Source organism: Anas platyrhynchos, chromosome 1 (assembly GCF_047663525.1).
Source record: "Anas platyrhynchos isolate ZD024472 breed Pekin duck chromosome 1, IASCAAS_PekinDuck_T2T, whole genome shotgun sequence".
NCBI classification, from domain to species: domain Eukaryota; kingdom Metazoa; phylum Chordata; class Aves; order Anseriformes; family Anatidae; genus Anas; species Anas platyrhynchos.
The window spans coordinates 205,880,794-205,901,158 of record NC_092587.1 but is presented as its reverse complement, the minus strand read 5'-3'; the positions used below and the strand labels follow the sequence as shown (position 1 = coordinate 205,901,158).

The window sequence follows — 20,365 nt, the reverse complement described above, 5'->3', positions numbered from 1 at the left end:
CCCTTTTCTACATTTCTGTCTTTCGTGGGCCAGTCCTAAATGCGTAATTCACCACCGGTGTCTCTTTCCTTATCCATGCGGGGAGGTGAAACCATTTCCAGAGCCCCTTGGGCTGCGCTGTGCCAAGCGTCCCCGTACCGCACGTCCTCAGCTTCCCCTGCAAGAACAGGAGGACCACGAGGGCTTCCTCCTCCCCAAAAACCCCAGGGTGGGGTCGGGAGCACCGTGCCAGCAGGGCTGTGAGTTTTAAAACATCAAGAAAGGGAAGAAAAGGGATAATTGTTGAGCTTTCATCCCATCCTCGGCCTCCAGCACTGCCCTGAGCTGCACCCCGAGCCTTTGCCCAGCGGGGATTTTGTTGTCCGAGCCTGGGCACGGGCACAGAAAGGTTTTTGCTTCGGGTCCTTGCCTTGGGGTCGCTCCACGTGAGCTCAGGGGACACGTTGTGGTGGCTGTTGTAGGAAATCCCGCTGGTAAACACGCTCAGCAGCTGCTTGGGATCGATGACAAACGCGCGGCCGCTGCCAGGGCCGGGAGGGTGGGAGCTGCCCCCGTGCCCCTGCTCCCCGTCCCCGGGGGGGGTCCCAGCGGGGCAGGAGCGTTTTTGGAGCAGGGATCGAAGCGCAGCAACCCCCTCGTGGATTCCAGGCAGCTCAAATGCCACCGGGGGACGGGGTTTTGCTGTCACCCGACGCCGGCGGCTGCTGGAACGTCCCCCGGGTGCTATATAAAGGGAGGGCCAAGGAGCTGGCGAGCAGGGGGATGGCTGCGAGCAGGGGGGTGTGAGGAGGCAGCCGGGGACGCGTTGCCCCCACACTAAGGCCCCGGGTGAAGAAAAAGGGAAAGGATTTGACTTCTGAGCCTGCCCCAAGGCAACCGGAGCCACCCAAGCAAATCGTCACCTCCGTCCCGAAGCCGGGAGCCTGAACGAAGCCCCTCCGCCTTCCCTTGTAGCCCCTGCAGCCATGGTGGGCCTGAAGCCCCCCGAGGTGCCCCCGCCGGCAGCCGTCAAGTTCCTCAGCGCCGGGACGGCCGCCTGCATCGCCGACGTCTGCACCTTCCCCCTGGACACCGCCAAAGTGAGGCTGCAGGTAAAAAAAACAAAAAACAAACAAAAAAAAAAACAACACATAAAAGCCCCCAAACGGGCTCATTTTAGGGCGGCAGAGGGTAAGGTGATGCTCTCGGCGCCCTACAGATCCAGGGCGAGGTGCGGATCCCCCGGAGCCCCAGCACGGTGGAGTACCGGGGCGTTTTGGGCACGCTGAGCACCATGGTGCGCACCGAGGGGCCCCGAAGCCTTTACAGCGGGCTGGTGGCGGGGCTGCAGCGCCAGATGAGCTTCGCCTCCATCCGCATCGGGCTCTACGACTCGGTCAAGCAGCTCTACACCCCAAAAGGGGCCGAAAGTGAGTGCGGCGCCCACCAGGACCCCTCCCCGTGCGGTGCCGCGGGCGCAAACCCCATCCCTGAGCTCGCCGCAGTGGTGCCGACCCTAAAACGCATCCCAAATTTGCCCCCGTGGGTGTATTCCCGCAGGCACGGGGCTGGGGGCGAGGCTGCTGGCGGGCTGCACCACGGGCGCGGTGGCGGTGACGTGCGCCCAACCCACCGACGTGGTCAAGGTGCGATTCCAGGCTCACGGGGCGATCCCGGACAGCGCCCGGCGCTACAGCGGCACCGTGGACGCCTACAGAACCATCGCCAGGGAGGAGGGAGTCCGAGGGCTTTGGAGAGGTAAAGGGGGCGAGTTTGGGAATGGGAAGGGAAGAGGAGAAGGGTTTGGGTTGGAAGGGAGATGAAAATCCCACTCTTGGGCGCCGCCAGGGCTGGGGCACCCCCAGCTCCTCTGGGCAGCCTGGGCCAGGCCCTCAGCGCCCTCAGAGGGCAGAATTTCTTCCCAATTTCTTCCCAATTTCTTCCCAATTTCTTCCTAATTTCTTCCCAAATCCTCCCCCCTGCGAGCACCGTCCCTGGTGCCACCGCCCTTTTTCCTTCCCTCCCTCCCAGGGACGCTGCCCAACATCGCCCGCAACGCCATCGTCAACTGCGGGGAGCTCGTCACCTACGACCTGATCAAGGACGCGCTGCTGCGGGCGCAGCTGCTGACAGGTGAGGCCGGGGGCATGGGACGCCACCGGGCGCCGTTCCCCGTTCCTAAAACCCTCACGGCCCCATTTTTACCCCCTTCTCGTCCCCAGACAACGTCCCCTGTCACTTCGTGGCCGCTTTCGGGGCCGGGTTCTGCGCCACGGTGGTGGCGTCGCCGGTGGACGTGGTGAAGACGCGCTACATGAACGCCGGCCCCGGGCAGTACCGCAACGTCCCCAGCTGCCTCCTGGCCCTACTGATGCAGGACGGCCTCGCCGGCCTCTACAAGGGGTGAGTTTGGGGTAAAAAAACGCAAAATTGCCACATGCACAGGCAGTGGGGGGTAAAAAACACAATATTACGGCACGCACGGGCACGGGGGGGGGCTCAGCACCCTTGGGATGCCCCCAGCAGGGTTTTGGGGTTTTGGGGACGTCCCTTTCAGCCCCGTTTTGCCCCCCGTACAGGTTCGTCCCCTCCTTCCTGCGGCTCGGCTCCTGGAACGTGGTGATGTTCATCTCCTACGAGCAGCTGCAACGCGCCGCGGTGCTGGCCTGGCCGGCTCCTTCCTGAATCCCTCCAGCTCCTCTCGCCAGCGTGGGCGAGGTGCAGGAGTGAATTCCCCTAAATGCTGCGGCAGAGGGGGGGCAGCGAGGCCGAACCCCCCCCCCGGCACGATGGGGACGATGCCGAGGACCAAAAGGGGCCCCGAGAGGGACCAGCGAGGCGGGCGGAGGCGCTGCAGGCAGCCGCTTGTAGGGACGTGGGAGAAAAGGTGTCCAGAGAGGAGTTTAGAGGGGAATTAAAAATGTTTGTAGGGTTTCCAGCCCAGAGAGCATCGCTCCTGGGGGCAGCGGGGATGAGATGAGTGGGACGGAGAGGTGTGGGCAGGTGGGATGGCGTTGGGGGATGTGGGAACGCGGTGATTCCTGGGATTTCCTCACTGATTCTCCAAATAAATCACCCCTATGGGGTCAGAGCGCAGCGGGACTCGGGGTTCCTTCATCCTACGGGATCGTTAGGGTTGGAAAAACCCTCCAAGCTCATCTGGTCCCCCTACGACCAACATCAGGATGTGAGGGGTTCTCCTAAGGAATAACGAGGAGCCCGGCACTCCTGCTCCCCCAAACCTCCCCCCTCACCCCACAGCAGCGCCCCGTCCCCACAAAACCACCTGGAGCCCGGGTTTTGGGGCAGAAATCCTTCATTTTCGCACCGGTTTGGGTGCTGGCAGCAGAGCTTTATTGGCCTAGGAGAGCAGCGCGCTCTTCAGGAGCATTTTCTTCTCGGGCGTGAGCTCCCTGGGGAAGCAGATGTTGAAGGAGATGAGGAGGTCGCCCCTTCGCCGGGGCTCTTGGGGCAGCGGCATCCCCTCGCCGGGCACCACCTTACAATATTTGGGGCTGCAGAACAAAGGAGGGGGGGGGGCTGAGGAGCTCCTGCTCCCCAAATCTGCCCTTCCAGAGCCCCCGCTGCTTCTGAGCGAGTTGCTGAGGAGCAGATTTGCTCCCCCCGTGGTTTATTTTCCCCTTTTCAGCTCTGTCCCTGAAGGCAATGACACCCGCCCCCTCCTCGCTTGTTTTTTTTCCCTTTCAAGCCCCCTCTGTGCCTCAGAAGCCCCCCAAAAAGAGGCGAGGAGCCCCCCGCGGGGTGCAGGAGCACGGACTCACTGCACGATGTCGTTGATGGGGACGTTGAGCAGCCGCCCGTCCAGCGTCCTCACCTCCACCGTGCAGCCCACCAGCGCCTGCGAGACACAGCAGGGCCCCGGAGCTGCATTTTTCAACCCCAAAGGGATAAAAAAATACCCTTTGAAATAAAAAATGATAAAAATACCCCCACCAAGTGGCCTCTGCAGCCTCCCAGCAGCCAGCAGCTGCTCTGAGCCCGTTCCTGGAGGTTTTTGGGACCAGGAGGAGGTGGCAGCTCCTCACCTTTCCCAGGGGGATGGTGGCCACGTAGCTGAGGTTGTCGTCGGCCCTTTTGAACCTCAGGTGAGGTTTCTCCCGGACAACGAAGGTGATGTCAGCTGGGATGACGTTGGGACCCTGAAAGCAAAGGGGAAAAAAAGGGGAAACGGAGATGGAAAAGGTTTAGGTAGATAGGGGAAGGCGACGTGACTGCTTGCTCCCTGCTGGCTGGGGAGAAAAGAAAGGGATTTTCGTCATTTAGGGGGAAAAAAAATGTCTTTAGCAAAGTCTCCTGCCGAGCCAAAAGGCTAAAAAAAATTAAAATCTTTAATATTAAAAAAATATATTAAAAATATATTAATATTTTTAAAAATCAAGTTTTGCAAAGGTGAGGACAGACGGAACGCTGCCACTTTGGGTTAGTTTTATCCGAAGGAAAAGTCAGACACAAAGAAAAAATTGACAGAAAGAAAAAATGGCCAGAAAGGGCTCTTTTTTATCATTTTTTTGCTGTGTTCCTGAGCACAGCAGCACTTCTCTGCGCGGGGGGATCTGTCGCTCCCCCGCACGGCCGTTACCTGGTCCCCTTCCTTCTCGAAGGTGATCCTGGTGCCTTGCCTCCAGCCTGGCCGCACGTCGATGGTGAGGATTTTGTCCCTGATGGTGCTCGTTTGGCCGTCCTCGTTCATCACCTTTGGGGGCAGATGAGGGTGAGGAAGAGTTTGGCGAAGCAGCAGAAGCCCCTCTATAAATTCAGCCCTTCCCGTTGGGTTTCCATCATCTTTTGGGCTCGATTCCTGGTTTTTTAGGTCTCGTGGCGCAGGCCCAGCCCCAAAATTTTGGGTTCTGCGAGGGGAAGTTCCCAACCCGCTCATCACGAGCCCTTACCCTGCGGGAGATCTTGATCTTCTTGGTGCAGCCGTGGAAGAGATCCTCGAGGGAGAGGTGGAGATCCCGCACGATCGGGGGGTCCTGCTTCAGCACGCCGCGTCCTCGCAGCCCCCCGTAGGGCACGACCACCTCGGAGCCATCCTCGGAGAAGAATTCTGCGGGTTGGGGTGGAGAGGAGGGGAAAATAAATAAAAATTAAAATATAAAAATAGAAAAATATAAAATAAAAATATAAAAATGAAAATTAAAATATAAAAATATAAATATAAATATATAAATATAAAATATAAATAAGCATAAAATAAAGCATAAAAATAAAAAGAAAAAGAAAAAACATAATAAAAAATATAAATATAAAAAATAAAAATACAAATATGAAAATAAAAACATAACATAAAAATATAAAAATATAAAAATATAAAAATATAAAAATAAAAAATATAAATATGAAAATAAAAATATAAAATATAAATATAAATATAAAAATATAAATATAAAATATAAATAATAAGCATAAAAATAAGCATAAAAATAAAAAGAACAAAATAAAAAAAATAATGAAAATAAAAAATATAAATATAAATATATAAATAATAAACATAAAATAAAAAAATAAAAATATAAATAAAATTATAAAAATAAAAATATAAAAAATAAACATAAAATTAAACATAAAATGAAAATGAAAATAAAAATAAACATAAAAATAAACAAAATAAAAATAATAAAAATAATAAAAATAAACAAAAATAAACATAAAATACAAATAAAAATAATAAAAATAATAAAAATAATAAAAATAAAAAAGAGGAAGCACCGAGGGAGGAAGAGGATGGAGGGGCAGAAGCAGAGCCCCTCTGGCAGCAATCCCAAGGCACGTGCAGCGTGTGCGAGCAGCTGGGGAGGGAAACGTCCCCAAAAACCTCAAGATTTTGGGGCTGGCGGTGGCCTCAGGACCCCGTGGGGAGCCCCACAGCCCCCACGTACCCGAAAAGGGGTTGTCCCCGCCGAAGAAGTCCCTGAAGACCTTGTCGGGGTTGTTGTGGAACACGTAGCCGCCCGTCCAGGTGTCATCATCACCGCCCTCGAGGGGGACGCCGCCTTTGAGTCCTTCTTCTCCAAACCTGTCGTAGACGCCTCTCTTCACGGCTAGGGGACGAGGAGAGATGTCAGCGTTTTGTAATTTTATTTATTTTGGATTTTTTGGTGTGGATTTGGGCTCCAGCCCCCCCCAGCACTCACGGTCTCCGAGCACGTCGTAGGCTTCGGCCAGCTGGCGGAACCGCTCCTGAGCCCCCGGCTCGCGGCACTTCAGCGGGTGGGAACGCAGCGCCTGCAGGCGGTAACTGCGGGGAGGGAGGAGGAGGAGGGTGAAGAAGATGATGGTGAGGAGGAGGAAGATGGTGGTGAGGAGGGAGATGATGAGGAATATGAAGATGAGGAGGAGGAGAAGGAGGACGAAGGTGATGAGGAGGGTGATGAGGAGGAGGATGATGGTGAGGAGGAGGAGGAGGAAGACAGTGGGGAGGAAGATGGAAGATGATGAGGACGATGAGGAGGAGGAGGAAGATGATGGTGGGAGGAAGATGGAAGATGATGAGGAAGATGGTGAGGAAGAAGGTGAGGAGGAGGAGGAGGAGGAAGATGATGGTGAGGAGGGAGATGATGAGGAATGTGAATATGAGGAGGTTGAGGAGGAGGAAGATGAGGAGGAGGAAGATGGTGAGGAGGAGGAGGAGGGAGAGAGTGGGGAAGAAGATGATGATGAGGAAGATGGGGAGGAAGAAGGTGAGGAGGAGGAACATGATGGTGATGAGGAAGACGAGGGTGAAGAAGATGATGAGGAAGATGAGGAGGAAGAAGATGAGGAGGAGGAGGAGGAGGAAGACAATGGTGGGGAGGAAGATGATGGTGAGGAAGGAGATGATGGTGAAGGAGATGAGGAGGAGGAAGACGAGAGTGATGAGGAAGATGACAATGATGAGGAAGATGATGATGAAGAGAGCCCATCCCGGAGGAGGATGAGGAGGATGAGGAAGATGACGAGGAGGAGGAGGAAGAGGAGGAAGATGAGGAAGACAATGGTGGAGAGGAAGATGATGGTGAGGAAGGAGATGATGGTGAAGAAGATGAGGAGAAGGAAGATGAGGGTGATGAGGAAGATGATGAGGAGGAAGATGATGATGAAGAGCGCCCATCCCGGAGGAGGATGAGGAGGATGATGAGGAGGAAGATGAGAAAGATGATGGTGGGGAGGAAGATGATGATGAGGAAAGAGATGATGGTGAAGAAGATGAGGAGGAGGAAGACGAGGAGGGAGATGACAGTGATGAGGAAGATGATAATGAGGAAAATAACAATGATGAGGAAGATGACGATGAGGAAAACGACAACGATGAGGAAGATGATGAAGAGCGCCCATCCCACACCCCACACACCCCCCAAACCCCCCCCCACCTCCCAGCCCCGGCCGACTACAGCCCCCCCAAACCCCGCAGCCTCGCCCCCCAATCCCCCCGACCCCCCCAAGTCCCCCTCACGCCCGCTGGATGTCGGCGGTGGTGGCTTCGCGGCCCAGGCCCAGCACGGCGTAGTAATCCTGCCCCATGGCGGCCCCGTTGCTAAGGGCGCGGCGCGGGGCATGCCGGGACTTGTAGTTCCCCCGCGCTGTGGCGCCGCCGCCATTTTGTCCCCCTTATAACGGGTTTAGGATGGAAAAATTATTAAAAAAAACTGTATTTTCAGCAGTCCCAGAATAAAAATCCAGCTGTCCCTGCTCAACACGTGCAAAATATATTCTGCATATGGTTTCTATGTATTAAGGAACTGACTGTGGTTATGTCAGTGAGCCCCAAGCTTTACGGGGTTCATTGTGAGATTTAATCATGGCTCTGTGTTAATAGATAGAAACTCACGTATTTAGCCCCAAAACTGAAAAAACAAGGAAACCTTGACGAAAATACAGAGGTCTGGAGCTTATGTAGTCTTTTTAGCTGAGAAAATAAGGAAGCAGACAGGTAGCCAACAGAGAGAGGTAGCCTTAAGCTAGCAGAAGCAAGGAAGATCAGGGATTTAAGTTAAAAAATAAGGAGAAAAACAAGCTCCAGACTGCCCTATAGCAACCTTTTTCTCATTAAGGGTCAGTAACATTTTATAAATTACACCCATCAAAATGTAAATGTGGGATTTGGTGTCATTCCCCCTCCCCCCAGTCCTCTGTAATGTGTAAACTCAGTAGAGATGGTTTAGCTGGAATACCTGATCAAAGGTAGCCTAAGACATCGTTTTCACAAGTTTGCTGTGTCTAAATAACAGTGATTGAAGTCAGAGGTGTGCTTGCTTTGCAAAAGATCACCAAACACCTGACTCTGCAGAATTATATATTTAATTACTTAATTAAAAGACCTTCATGTGGATTCTGACTGTGTGCTTATTGGCATGAGGCACACACCTACAGACAACATCTCAGCCAGAGCTTTTATTTATCATTATTATTTTTTATTTTTAAAATTCTCATGAAAACATTGTTCCCCATGTTACCAAAGCAGCTGCTTTATTTCAGTCCATACCACAGCACAGTCACGGCCATCGCGCCCAATCCCAGTTTAATCCCCCCCTCAGAAACTGCAGTTTTTAACAATAGTTTAAAAAAAAAATGCTGCAATGCCAAGAACCTAACACCTCAGAGCCACTTACCAATGAAAAAATTGAGTTATCTTCTAACAGGGATCCCCCTCCCACCAAAAAACTCCCAATTAACAGCCTCAGACACTTCTATTTACACATCTCACACGCACTGTACAGGAACATAAGCTCGGAACAGCTATTCCAACACAGCTCTGCTAGTCCGTGCTCACAACACCTAGAGGTCAGAAAGCTGGTATCTCCTCACTACCCCATCTCTGCAGCACGTATAAATCTGCTTCTCCCAAGAAGCCACCTGAAAGGAAAAAAAAACAGTATTTAAGCACAGGATCCTTCACGTGACAGTGAAACATAAAAGAAGAGATGGCCAACACCCTGCAGCTTCTCCAAGAAGAGCCTGGATGTCTACAGAAGACGTGTGCCACCTTAAGCTTTCTCTCTCAGAACAGATCTCTTCCATCAATCAGCAGTCACCACCATCTGGCAGGAAGCGTTTCCATCTCCCCTCGGTACCTAACAACTCACTGAAGGACATTCACACATACAGGAAGAAGTTTTTCTTTCCTTCGGATTTCCAGACAGCCCAAATACCAGATTTACAGGCAGTCCTGACAACCAGCTCTGGTACTTGTTAACAGAAATCAGATTTCCTTTTGGACTTTTTTTTAAAAACCAGAAGGAACAGCAGGTGACCACCTCCTGAAACAGCATTAGCAGGTTTGAAAGGACACTTCAAGACTTCACTCATCTCAGAGATGAGCAGGAAAGTGCTCACATTAACGGGTCTTCTGTTAGATCTGAAGGGGAAAATGGGTTTTGCTCATATAGAGTCAGATTCTGCAGGTCAATTCAGCCTCAGAGTGATGCTGCACGTTAACCTTGTGTTTAGTAGGTCAGAGGACTGTGCAGCATAAAACTAGGAGCTAACTTCCATCAGTAACACAAGGTTCGGAGCCCAAGGAACCCCAAAATTACTCTCCCTGATCTGTGCAAGCTCAGCAGGGCTTCTGGACACAGAATTTCACAAGTACTTTCCAGGCTCACACTGCCAAGGTGAAGACAGGCAGCACTGTGCCACCAACTGTTGCTTTTACCCTGATAATCTTCCAAGCACAGATCAATTCCAGCTTCCCTACAGAACCATGGCTCTTTAAGATCTACTCCAACAACGAAGTTTGCTGCTGCTTCAGTTTTGCTCCTGCACAGCAGAGATAATGCTACCACGTAGCACAGAGAAATGCTGACGGGATTTGCTTATGCAAAATATTCAGATTATTCAGCTGGGAAAAAAAATAAGCTGAAAAGTCAACTGCGTGGAGGAATACACCGTGTGGGCTGCTAACTCCTGAGATCAATCAGAGGATCAAATAAATATCAAATAAATGCAGCTGCCTGCTAGCTGGCATCTCCTTCCCCAGCACCTTTTACCTTCGTTAATGTGCCCTGCTCCTTACCTTGTACACAGGGTCACAGTCAGCTTCCGTGAGGTCGATGACATAATCGAGGTCTTGCTGGATGATAAAGCAGGTTCCGTCACCTGGTGAAGCAGAGGAGATACCAAGCAAGGAAGTTTTCATGGATTACTGAAATAAGCCACATTCTTTCTACAATCATCACGACAGGCTCAGCAGAAATGCCCGAGAAAAGGGAGATGTGCTGTGAGGGCTTCACTGAGATGGGAAAAGGCTCTGATGGGTGAGAAGCACCTTGGAGACCCCATTTTGGAGGAACCCAAGGAAAAAAAAATCAAAAAGCAAGCACATAATTCCTACTGCAACCCCTTTGTGCCATGAAAACTGTCCTTCTAGCAGCTGACACCCAGCCAGTGCTCAAATATGAGGGCAACACCGCAAGAGCTCAGCACTGCTCCGTTTCATTACACGATCTGCACTGCAACGACACAGCACCCCGGTTACCTTGGCTGGCAATGAATCCATCCCGGTATGGAAGCAGAGAAAGCACTGGCGCTCCTGATCTCTGAATGACCTGGATTGGAGCACTAAAAAGAGAAGCAGAAACAAAGAAAAATTACGGTTTGTAGTCAAGAATCCATTCCAGCGTGTCAGCACTGAGCCAAGAACGTGAGCTAGGAATTAAAAGATCATGAGCAGAAGACACGGGGACTCGATCAGAAATTAGCAGCCCGTTGTCTAGATGCAGAAGACACAGCACAGTTGGACAACACTCAGAAATATGGTTTAATTTTGGGGTCCAGGAGTTGGACTCAGTGATCCTCGTGGGTCTTTTCCAATTCAGGACATCCCACAAGATCACCCACACCAGCAAAAGCATCACCCTCAGTGCTCGCCGAGAGAAAAAACCATCTGCAAGGAGCTCAGATGCTCTCGGTGCCATTTTTTTGGGCTGCATCCACCCTTCAGAAGAGTCACCATCTCCCAGCACCCGTGGCCTGGTTCTCCTTCCCAGAGGAAAACAGAAATTTGCCACTGAAATACCCGCAGCCCCAGGCGGGCACTCACTTTGTGTTTCTCACATCCAGCTGGTAGATGTTCCCATCCTGAGTCCCCGCCAGGAAATAAGTACTCGAGAGGAACGTGCAGCAGTTGAAGGCGTCGGAGCCGACAAAGAGGAACACCTGCGAAGGGAGGACAAGGGTCAGAGCCTCACAAACGGGGACAAAGCAGCCAAAGGATGCACAGGAACAGGAACTGAGTTATTTAGGAGGTCAGCACGGCTGTTTCTGAGTCACGGCACAAACTGGCACGTGGAGCAGCAGGACCAGGTTAGCAGAGACCATTCCTTTCCTCACAGAGCTGTGCCACAGGCTCACGGAGGACGCTCAGCAGGATCTGCTCCACCCAATTTTCACTCCCCACAAACCCCACGAGGAATGAAGTCTGCTACAAGAGTTTCTGTCCTGTTATCGGCCCTGGTATCAGCCCCCGCGGCCTGCCAGCTGCCTTGCCCTTGCTGAAGGAGCATGTGAGTAATTCTTATTCCTCAAAACAAGGGGCCAGGGACTTGGGGATGGATTTATAAGAGCAGTTTTGTGTCTCAGAGCACTCGCAGCAGTCGGAAGCAGCACCATGCGCGTACCACAGCTCTGTGCAGACCATCTCCTCCTGAAAATGGGATATTTTGAAGAGCGCGACCAGATCTCGGGCTCCTTACCGGCTGCCTGCTCTGCAGTCCCACTCCCTGAAGCTTCTTGTCTTCTCGAGCCAGCAGCAGGATTTTCCCTTCTGTCCCGATCTCGCGTTCACCTGGCAAGAGGACAACAATGAGCTCCAGCAACATCCCAGCAGGGAGACTCGATGGCACCAAAGCCTGATGGTTGTGATCACCCCTGATGAACCCGCAGCAACATTCAAGCTAAAACAGGCTCCAGGATGCAGCGAGGTGGGCCTGTAGTCAAAAAACCCTCAGCTTTAATCACTCAAATTGCTTGATAAAGCTCAATTCCTCCCCAGAACCAGGGCATGCCACCCTCACAACCCTCACGAGGGCACGCGGCAGTATGCCGTGCTCTCAGAATTGTACCTGCGACAGCAGGGAAGGAAAAAAAGAAGAAGAATAGAGATGAATTTCAGAGAAAGCTCCTCACTGGGAGTTTTTTCGGGAGCGCCCAGGTTCACCGAGTTGTCAGCAGTGCCCACGGCGATGCCGTTGACAGGGGAGCCGCAGTCAGCCAGGACACCCAGGCAGGCGGATTTGCCACAGTCCCAGAGCCGGGCCGTGCCGTCTCTGGAGCAGGAGAGGACGTTTCTTCCTCGGTCCACAATGGCAGTGTCCAAAATACCTGCAGCAGAGCAGAATCCACGTTCAGAGACAGCACAGAGGGCAAGAACATCTCCAGGAACAGCTCAATTCTCAAGGCACTCGACTACGAGCCCCAAGGCGCCGTTCCCAGGGTGCCAGCAGCAGATCAGGGCACGGAGGCTGCACGCAGACAAATCGTGGGGGGTGAAACGTGGGGCACGGAGCCACAGCTGCTGGGTTTTTACCTCCAGAACCATCCTCTCACAAGCAGAGCAGTGAGATTTGGTCAGGAAGGAGGGAATTTTGGGAGGGTTTGGGCATCCGATGCTGCACCCCCAGCTCGTCGAGACTTGCTGATGAAGCGTTCAAGTTTGTAAACGGGATTAAACAGCTGAAGTGTTAGGATAAACCCAGGCTGCTTCCGAAGGAAGGGTCCTGGAAACCAAATCCTTTCAGAGATTATGTCAAAGAAAGGCTCCGTCCAGGAATTTGCTCTCAGGAGCCTTTCTGCTAGCTCATTTTCCATCCCTTGGAGCCCTTCACCGCCCCCTGAGCACAGGGAACAGCATCCTTTATGCAAAAACGCAGGGAAGGTGAGGAATTTACTCTGATTTAGTTTATTCCAGCCCTTCTTAAGGAATAATCACTTAGGCACAGCACAACTGTGCCCGCCGGAGGTCTGCATGCCCCTAACAAGCTGCTGGGTGCTTTTGGGGGAAAAAAGGAAGAGGCTCTGGGTGGAAATATGATGAGCTCGGAGCGAGGAGGAGGCAGTCCCAGTGCAGCAGAGGCCACCAAATGCAGGTTAGGGCTGCATCCTCCCCCTCTGTGCCTTAATCCTGGACGGAAACGCAGCTCAGGGAGACCAGGGATCTTTTTATTCACAGCCTGGGGGTTTTAGAAAGCTCCTCGGGACTTTTGCACGGCACAGAGTGCAGCAGGCTGGTGGTCAAAGCCCTCAGGTGTGAGATAATCAGCACAGGCAGCAGACGAAGCCTTGGGAAGGCCGAGCACTCCCTACCTCCTTTGTGACCCTGGAAGGTTACGGCGCAGCTGGCGTCTTCCACCGACCAGATCTTTAGCTGGGCGTCCATTCCCCCGCTGAGAACCACGAGGCCCGACGGGAAAAACCTGCAACAATTCACATCATACACATGGCCTTCCAAAAGTCTCTGGAAAAACAAAGAGCTCCGTGCTAGTTCCTTCGTCGTCACCCTCGCGTCAAGCAGTTCCTGAGCTCGCAAAATCAAGGTGAGGAGCTGGCAGCTACCGTCAGCACCCCGGCTGTAAATCCCGACCACCCTTCCTCATTTTCACCCCGGGACTCTCCCCCTCTGCCTGCTGGGCTTCAATTCTTTCTGGAGGAGGCGTGTTTGCCAGCAGACACCCCATAAAACCCCCAAAATGTCACATTTCCGTGAGCTTTTCAAGCAAAAACCAAATTCTTGCTGGCCCCAGAGCACAGGGGGCGAACAGCCTGCCCAAATCCACGGCTGAGTGATTTTAGTAACAGCACGGGCAGGGTTTAAAACACCACAGCCAGCTCTTACTCTGATTTCTCCGTTCGCAGCCTGCCAGATTTTCATGGTCCCGTCCGTGCTGGTGGACACGCCGAGCCCTCCGCCGCTGGAAATATCCAGGCAGGTCACCTGCAGGAGGACAAAACAACAAATAGCAGCTCGGGAGGATTCTGTACGCAAGTATTTCTGCTCAAAAACGTTTTTTTACATCACCTGGAAGTTTCCTTACCCCTAGCTGAACATTTTCAGCCTGATAACGGTCTCCTAACATCAAACATCCTTCAGCCAGGACTCACAGGCTCTCTCCCCTCAAATTCTCAACCTATTTTCTGAGATTTTATCTAAGCTTCTGAGATTTTATCTAAGCTTTTCTTAAGGAAATCAAAACCCAAGCGGATCCTGAGCATCAGGCTTCCTCCACAGGAGAGAGACAGCACAAAAAGAAACCCTCCCCGACTGATCTCCAGGCTGACCTGCAGCCAGCGGGACTGAAACCTGGCCCAAAACCCCCCAGATTTCTTGTAATCGCCACCAATCTGACAAAGAAATTGTTATTCCCTGCCTGTCTCTCTGCAGAGATCCACAAAGCAGCGAGGGGAAAGAAATGCTGAGTCAGGAGCCTGCAGAAAGAGCAGCTGTGTTGTAGGTTTCCCCCAGGTGAAGCAGGAATTGGGATTTTTCCTACAGAATCCTGCAGGCAGCCACGAAATAAGCTCGGGAAGTTTTTGCAGCATCCTGTACAAACCATCCCAGCCCCGTAGAGGGACAGCTGCCAAGTTTTGCAGGATTTGAAAGGTGCTGGATCCGTGTTTTATCACCTTCAGACGCTCCCCGGTGATTCCTGATGCACTTTGGGGGGGGTTTTGCTGAGAGGTGACAGCTCGAGGCCCCAGATTTAAGGAAGATGCTCTCAGGGAAGCCTTTTTAGGAGGTGCGTGCCCGACTTTTTCAGGCACAAGTTCCCCTAAATAATCACGAATCAGCCCAAACTGCTCTGTGGGACAGCAACTGCTCACACCACGGCCAATTTAAGCAGGGCCCAGCTCAATACCCAACCTCCATTAAAAAAAAAAGAGGGGTTTGGGGATTAAAACAGGAGTTAGAAGCACGAGGTAATGGCTCAGCCATTACAAGAGCCATTAAACACGTTTACTCACAGATTGTTAACATTTTCTTTAACTAACCTGTTGCAATTTGCTCCCTCTTGAGCAAAAACCAGCCCGGGAAGGAGGTTTAAGGAGGAAAAAAAACCCTCGTGGACTTTTGGTGTGTCCACAAGCTTTCAGGAGGGCTAAGGAATCAAGCAGGAGTGCTGAGAACAGGAGGCAGCAGGTAAATAGGATTTATTTTTCTTTATATTTTTTAGTTTTTTTTCCACCTCGGGTTAAGCACTCAGCAAACTCAGAGCGCTTCCCAGCAGGGCCCAGCTATGCCTCCGAGTGAAAAAAATTAATTTTTTTTGGTCTGAATTGGCCATTTTGCAGCACTCTGAGCGAGGAGCTGCACTTGGTGTACCCCCAGATTAGTCCCGTGGTTATTGAAATGTGAAGAAATGCAGGAAAACGCTTAAAAAAACCCTGCAAGTGCTGCAAAAATCACATCTGGTGCCCGTGGTGATGGGCAGTCCGAGTTTTTGGCCAAAAAAAAAACAGTTAAAAAAATAAGAAACCAGCCCCAGCAACCTGTTCTGGATCCCATAAATGAGAAACCTGCCCCAGTTCTGGATCCCGCAGCTCGCTGCTGTCTCCTCAGCCCTAAGCCCCGCTGCTCCCAGAGGAAGCAGTCCAAATTTTAAGGGCACTGTCAAAAAACTCAGCCCTGCACCTCTTGGGTTTCTCTAGTTCTTCAGCTGCCGCCCTCAGATTTCTCTGTAATTACTCCTCTACTACATCCCCTTACAGGAACCCTCTAAAATATAACTCAGAGCTCGCCTCAACACCTTAATATGGAAAAAAATACCAATATTCTAGGAAACAGAGGAAAATTGGGATTCTCAGGGCTTGAAATCACTCAGAGTTTGTTTAAAAAGGAAGATTTTTAGTCACAGACCGAAGCCAGCCCTCGTTATCGGTCCCACCTGAAGGTTTGGTGTCTTACAAGTTTCATTTTTGAAGCCTGCAGTACCCTAGAACCGTGCACATCGTGATTAGTCATGAAAAAAAATGGTTAGTTTTGGAAATCCAGGCAAGAATCAAAAGGATCTTGGGCTTTTTTTGGGGGAAGTTTAACCCTGATCGTGCGGCTGAAGGCTGGGAGGCGCCGTGAGCTTACGCTTTTCTGGTGGATTCTGGAGAAGGTGGTGAAGGGCGCCAGGAACTTCGTGGAGACGTTTTCGTGAGGGCAGGAAACGAGGATGCTTTTCTGGAGGAGGAAAGGGGAAAAACAGAAGCGTGTTAGTGCCGCTGGGATGGTTCTGAACAGAGGGGCTCCAAATCGGAGTTGGGAGACCCCGAACAGCTCAGGATCCCTCAGGAGAGGGATTCTGGCTGCCCTAAGACCACGGCCACTTCACGCAGCGCCCCCCCAGCCTCGGCACCTTGGTGATTTCGCCGACCACGAAGCCCTCGGAGGCGGCGATGTCGGGGACGCCCTCGGTGCTGAGCCCGCGGCGGGTCAGGCTGCCGTACAGCGTCGGCTTCCCTGCAGGGAGAGGGGATTTCAGCTTCACCCTGACCCCCCCCAGCCCACAAGGACTCCCCCAGCCCCATCCCAACCTACAAAGCCCCCCCCAAGCCTTTCAGGACCCCCCCTCAAGCCTTTCAGGACATCCCCTAAAGCCCCCCCAAGCCTTTAAGGCTCTCCTCCAGCCCACCCCCAACCTTTAAGATCCCTCCTCCACCTCCCCAATCTTTCAGGACCCCCCCCCAAGCCTTTAAGTACACCCCGAGTGCCCCCCAAGCCTTTAATACCCCCTCTCCAGCCCCCCCCTCAAGCTTTATGGGTCCCTCCTCCCCCCCCCAACCTTTAAGGACACCCCCAGTGCTCCCCCCCTCGCCTACAAGACCCCCCCCAAGCCTTTAAACACCCCCAGCCCCAAAAAACCTCCTCCAGATCCTCTCCAACCTAAAAGCCCCCCCCTAAGCCCTTAAGAACCACACTCCCCCAGCCCCTAAGCATCCCCCAGTCCACAAGAACCCCCCCCAAAAGCCCTAAAGACGACCCCACACACCTAAGGACCCCCTCCCCAGCCCTTAAGGGCCCCCCCTAGCCCCTAGGGACCCCCACAAGACCTCAAAGACACCCCCCAAGCCTTCAAGGACCCCCCAAAAGCCCTTAAGGCCACCCCCACGCCCCTTAAGGGCCCCCCCAAGCCCCTTAAAGACTCCCTCAGCCTTTAAAGACCCCCCACGCCCCTTAAAGACCCCCCAAAGCCCCTTAAAGACCCCCCCAAACCCCTTAAGGGCCCCCCCAGAGCCCCTTAAGCCCCCCCCCAGCCGCCCCCTCACCCCCTCACAGCCCCTCAGAGCCCCCCCCAACCCCCTCCAATCCCCCCTCAGCGCTCACCCGGGCTCCTGCAGCTCAGCCAGGCCTCGCCCTCATCCCTCCTGTGGAAAAAAAAAAAAAAAGCATCGGGGGTGAGACAGGGGCCGGTTTGAGAGGGGGGGGAAGGGTCCGGGCCCGGCTCCCACCTCAGGGCCCGGCTCCAGTCGCTCTGGATGCGCAGCGCGGCCGCCATCTTGGCGAGGCGCCCTCCTCCTTCCCGTCAGCCCCCGCGCGGCGGAAGCGGGGCTGCGCCGTCCAATCAGCGCGCGCGGCCACCGCTCCCCTCCTCCCCTCGCCGGCGGAGCCCCGCCCACGGCGCGGGAACCCGGAAGCGGGGCTTAAAGGGGCCGCGCCGCGCTGCTCGGGTGCGGGGGGCACCCATGGGTGCTTGGGGGGAAGGAGCTCGGGGGGGAATAAGGGGGTGCTGAGCACCCATGGAGAGTGTATGGGTGTCCTGGGGGTGCTAGGTGCCCTTTGGGGGTGTATGGGGGGTGCTGGGTGCCCTGGGGGGGGGTGCTGGGCACCCATGGGTGCTTGGGGGATTCTGGGTGCCCTGATGGGGTGTATGGGGGGTGCTGGGTGACCTGGGGGATGTTGGGCACCCATGGGTGTATGGGGAGGGTGCTGGGTGCATGGGGGGTGCTGGGCACCCATGGGTGCGTTATGGGTGCTGGGTGCCCTGGGGGGGTGCTGGGCACCCATGGGTGTATGGGGAGGGTGCTGGGTGCCCTGGGGGCTGCTGGGCACCCCTGGGTGCATTAGGGGTGCTGGGTGCCCTGAGGGGGTGCATGGGGGCTCCTGGGTGCTTGGGAGGTGCTGGGCACCCATGGGTGCATGGGGGGGGGGGCGCTGGGTAGCCTGGGGGGTTTTGAGCACCCATGGGTGCATTATGGGTGCTGGGTGCTGGGTGCCCTTTGGGGGTGTATGTGGGGTGCTGGGTGCCCTGGGGAGTACTGGGCACCCATGGGTGTATGGGGAGGGTGCTGGGTGCTTGGGGGGTGCTGGGCACCCATGGGTGCATTATGGGTGCTGGGTGCCTTTTGGGGGTGTATGGGGGCTGCTGGGCACCCATGGGTGTATGGGGAGGGTGCTGGGTGCCCTGGGGGGTGCTGGGCACCCATGGGGGTACAGAGGGTTCTGGGTGCTCTGGGGTGTTGCATGGGGGGTGCTGGGCACCCTTGGGTGTATGGGGGGTGCTGGGTACCCTGGGGGGTGCTGAGTGCCCTGGGGGAGTACTTAGCACCCATGGGTGCCCTGGGGGGTGCTGGGTACCCTAGGTAGTGCACAGGGAGGTGCTGGGTGCCCTGGGGGGTGCTGAGCACCCATAGGTGGGGGGTGGCAGGGTGCTGGGTGAGCACCCCCAAAATTCAGGGGAGGCAGCACCCCAATGTCCCCCCACCCAATTCACCCCCAAACCACCTCCAGCAGCGGGGCGATGGCGAAGCCCGGCCACTCCTGGAACCGCCGCAGGTCCAAAAAGGAGGAAGAAGAGGAGGAGGAGGAAGGCGAGGACCCCGTGGACGCGATGATCGCGCGGACGGGCTGCACGGCGCAGCACTGGGCGCTGCAGGAGTGCATGGCCGAGCACCGCGACTGGCGGCGCTGCCAGCCCCACGTCCAGGCCTTTCGGGACTGTATGGCCCGGCAGCAGCGCCCGCGCCCCCAAGACCCCGAGCAGCCCCAACGCTCACCCCCGGGGCACTGAGACCCCCCCCAGGGGCTAAAATCCCCCCTTGGGGTCCCAGCACTACCTCTGGATGAGGCGCCCCAAAGATGGGGGCTGTGCTAAATCATATATATCTGATTTTTCTATTTTTTGCTATGTTCTACCTGTTTTTGTTCAGTGGGTTGCTGGCGTGGTGAAATCCATGTTTAATTTGGGGCCAGGAAATTAAATTTTGATGTGGTTCATCCTCCCGGCTCGCGTTGTTCTACACAGCTCGGGTGTGGAAGAGGTCGTGGCGCTGTGGTGATGCAGGGCTGAAACTGGGGGTGTGATGCAGGTTTATAAAATCCCTGAATTATTGGGGTTGGAGAAGCCCTCCAAGACCATCAGGTCCAAAAACCCACCACCACCAATGTCCCCCCCAAGCCCTGTCCCCAAGCACCACGTCCAACCTCTCCTTGAACACCCCCAGGGACGGGGACTCCCCCACCTCCCTGGGCAACCCGTCCCAAGGCCTGAGCGCTCTTGCTGAGCAGAAATGGCTCCTCATTGCCAACCTGAGCCTCCCCTGGCACAACTCGAGGCCGTTCCCTCTGCTCCTGGCCCTGGTTCCCTGTGAGCAGAGGCCGCCCCCCAGCTCCCCACCCCTTCCTTTCAGGCAGTTGCAGAGAGCAATAAGCTCTGCCCTGAGCCTCCTCTTCTCCAGCCCAAACCCCCCCCAGGTCCCTCAGCTGCTCCTCACAGGACTTTTACTCAAAGATTTTCTCACAGCATTCGCTTTGGGGTCGCTGGCGATGAGGCATCCCAAAATGGCGGGCTCACACCAGGCCATGTGGGAGTTTGGCGCTGTCCTGCTGTGGATTTCCCTCCTCTGCGCCTTCCTGAAGCTGTTCCTGGTGGCAATAAACTCGTGTCCTGTGGGACCGGGATTTGGGGGATGCTACTTTTTGGGAAGCCCCAAGAGGGAAGGGGTTGGGGGGCTCTTGTAGGGCCGTGAGCCTTCCCTCACTCCTCATAGCACAGGAGCATGAGGTGGGATGCCTCAGCCCCACAGAGCACCACCTCAAGGCCCAAAAGCTGTAAAAATCGACTCAAATCTTCCCCTATTATGTTGAAAGGGGAGTGTGCCCCAAACTTTGGCCCCGGGGGAGCTTCCTAAGGAGGGGGCTGCAGCGTGGCTGCATTTCAGCAGTCCAAACCCCAAAACTCCCAAAACTGGGGGAAGTTTTTCAGTCCCGGTCAGGAAACCTTAGTGAGGCCGGTCAGCTGGAGGCAGGAGGGCACTGCCTGCATCTGCTGCTGGAGATTTCTGTAGGGAAATGGTTCATTTCCCAGTGAAACACATCCAAAAAATCCTATATTTTCCTAACTTCCTCTTAGTATCCATTGAATCAGGGCTCAGACTTACTTGTAACATACCCGAAAGACGGCACAATCAG

General features: G+C 54.1%; 4 protein-coding genes across 6 annotated transcripts; 2 read left to right on the top strand and 2 right to left on the bottom strand.

The window, feature by feature from the left end:
• The first annotated feature begins 578 nt into the window (after nucleotides 1–578).
• LOC101794508 (putative mitochondrial transporter UCP3) lies at nucleotides 579–3,075 on the top strand. The gene is made up of 6 exons (XM_005025525.5): nucleotides 579–1,091; nucleotides 1,199–1,409; nucleotides 1,540–1,737; nucleotides 2,011–2,112; nucleotides 2,202–2,382; nucleotides 2,559–3,075. The coding sequence occupies exons 1-6, from the start codon at nucleotides 966–968 to the stop codon at nucleotides 2,662–2,664; spliced, it is 924 nt and encodes a 307-aa protein (XP_005025582.2). The 5' UTR covers nucleotides 579–965; the 3' UTR covers nucleotides 2,665–3,075.
• A 219-nt stretch (nucleotides 3,076–3,294) lies between these two features.
• DNAJB13 (DnaJ heat shock protein family (Hsp40) member B13) lies at nucleotides 3,295–7,574 on the bottom strand. 2 transcript variants are annotated; one of them, XM_027462264.3, is made up of 8 exons: nucleotides 7,433–7,574; nucleotides 6,135–6,238; nucleotides 5,880–6,041; nucleotides 4,890–5,047; nucleotides 4,580–4,693; nucleotides 4,026–4,139; nucleotides 3,762–3,838; nucleotides 3,295–3,494 (listed from the first exon to the last, which is right to left on the bottom strand). In XM_027462264.3, exons 1-8 carry the CDS (start codon nucleotides 7,498–7,500, stop codon nucleotides 3,341–3,343), a joined length of 951 nt encoding a protein of 316 aa, XP_027318065.3. In that variant the 5' UTR covers nucleotides 7,501–7,574; the 3' UTR covers nucleotides 3,295–3,340. The 2 variants fall into 2 exon arrangements, with proteins under 2 accessions (XP_027318065.3, XP_071889034.1); XM_072032933.1 differs by lacking the exon at nucleotides 3,762–3,838.
• A 781-nt stretch (nucleotides 7,575–8,355) lies between these two features.
• On the bottom strand, nucleotides 8,356–17,529 carry PAAF1 (proteasomal ATPase associated factor 1). Its single transcript, XM_027462183.3, has 12 exons — nucleotides 17,407–17,529; nucleotides 17,282–17,322; nucleotides 16,314–16,417; nucleotides 16,049–16,138; nucleotides 13,808–13,906; nucleotides 13,279–13,429; nucleotides 12,103–12,297; nucleotides 11,670–11,761; nucleotides 11,018–11,133; nucleotides 10,454–10,536; nucleotides 9,992–10,074; nucleotides 8,356–8,832 (listed from the first exon to the last, which is right to left on the bottom strand). The coding sequence occupies exons 1-12, from the start codon at nucleotides 17,451–17,453 to the stop codon at nucleotides 8,755–8,757; spliced, it is 1,179 nt and encodes a 392-aa protein (XP_027317984.2). The 5' UTR covers nucleotides 17,454–17,529; the 3' UTR covers nucleotides 8,356–8,754.
• Nucleotides 17,530–17,548: 19 nt separating this feature from the next.
• Nucleotides 17,549–19,171, top strand: COA4 (cytochrome c oxidase assembly factor 4 homolog). Of its 2 annotated transcripts, none has more exons than XM_027462339.3 (2): nucleotides 17,549–17,625; nucleotides 18,689–19,171. In XM_027462339.3, the coding sequence occupies exon 2, from the start codon at nucleotides 18,696–18,698 to the stop codon at nucleotides 18,963–18,965; it is 270 nt and encodes an 89-aa protein (XP_027318140.3). In that variant the 5' UTR covers nucleotides 17,549–17,625; nucleotides 18,689–18,695; the 3' UTR covers nucleotides 18,966–19,171. The 2 variants fall into 2 exon arrangements, with proteins under 2 accessions (XP_027318140.3, XP_027318141.3); XM_027462340.3 differs by having other exon boundaries at nucleotides 17,551–17,625; nucleotides 18,686–19,171.
• Nucleotides 19,172–20,365: the final 1,194 nt, after the last annotated feature.

Excerpts from the sequence above, each read along its gene's own strand:
- LOC101794508 (XM_005025525.5), top strand. The coding sequence starts at position 966 with ATGGTGGGCCTGAAGCCCCCCGAGGTGCCCCCGCCGGCAGCCGTCAAG. Across the intron at positions 1,738-2,010 it reads AGTCCGAGGGCTTTGGAGAG|GGACGCTGCCCAACATCGCC; the intron begins GTAAAGGGGGCG and ends CCTCCCTCCCAG. Across the intron at positions 2,383-2,558 it reads CTCGCCGGCCTCTACAAGGG|GTTCGTCCCCTCCTTCCTGC; the intron begins GTGAGTTTGGGG and ends CCCCCCGTACAG.
- DNAJB13 (XM_027462264.3), bottom strand. The coding sequence starts at position 7,500 with ATGGGGCAGGATTACTACGCCGTGCTGGGCCTGGGCCGCGAAGCCACC. Across the intron at positions 4,694-4,889 it reads AGATCAAGATCTCCCGCAGG|GTGATGAACGAGGACGGCCA; the intron begins GTAAGGGCTCGT and ends CTGCCCCCAAAG. Across the intron at positions 4,140-4,579 it reads TCGAGAAGGAAGGGGACCAG|GGTCCCAACGTCATCCCAGC; the intron begins GTAACGGCCGTG and ends CTTTGCTTTCAG.
- PAAF1 (XM_027462183.3), bottom strand. The coding sequence starts at position 17,453 with ATGGCGGCCGCGCTGCGCATCCAGAGCGACTGGAGCCGGGCCCTGAG. Across the intron at positions 13,430-13,807 it reads CTGCGAACGGAGAAATCAGA|AGACTTTTGGAAGGCCATGT; the intron begins GTAAGAGCTGGC and ends TTGTTTTTCCAG. Across the intron at positions 10,075-10,453 it reads TGGATTCATTGCCAGCCAAG|GTGACGGAACCTGCTTTATC; the intron begins GTAACCGGGGTG and ends CTGCTTCACCAG.
- COA4 (XM_027462339.3), top strand. The coding sequence starts at position 18,696 with ATGGCGAAGCCCGGCCACTCCTGGAACCGCCGCAGGTCCAAAAAGGAG.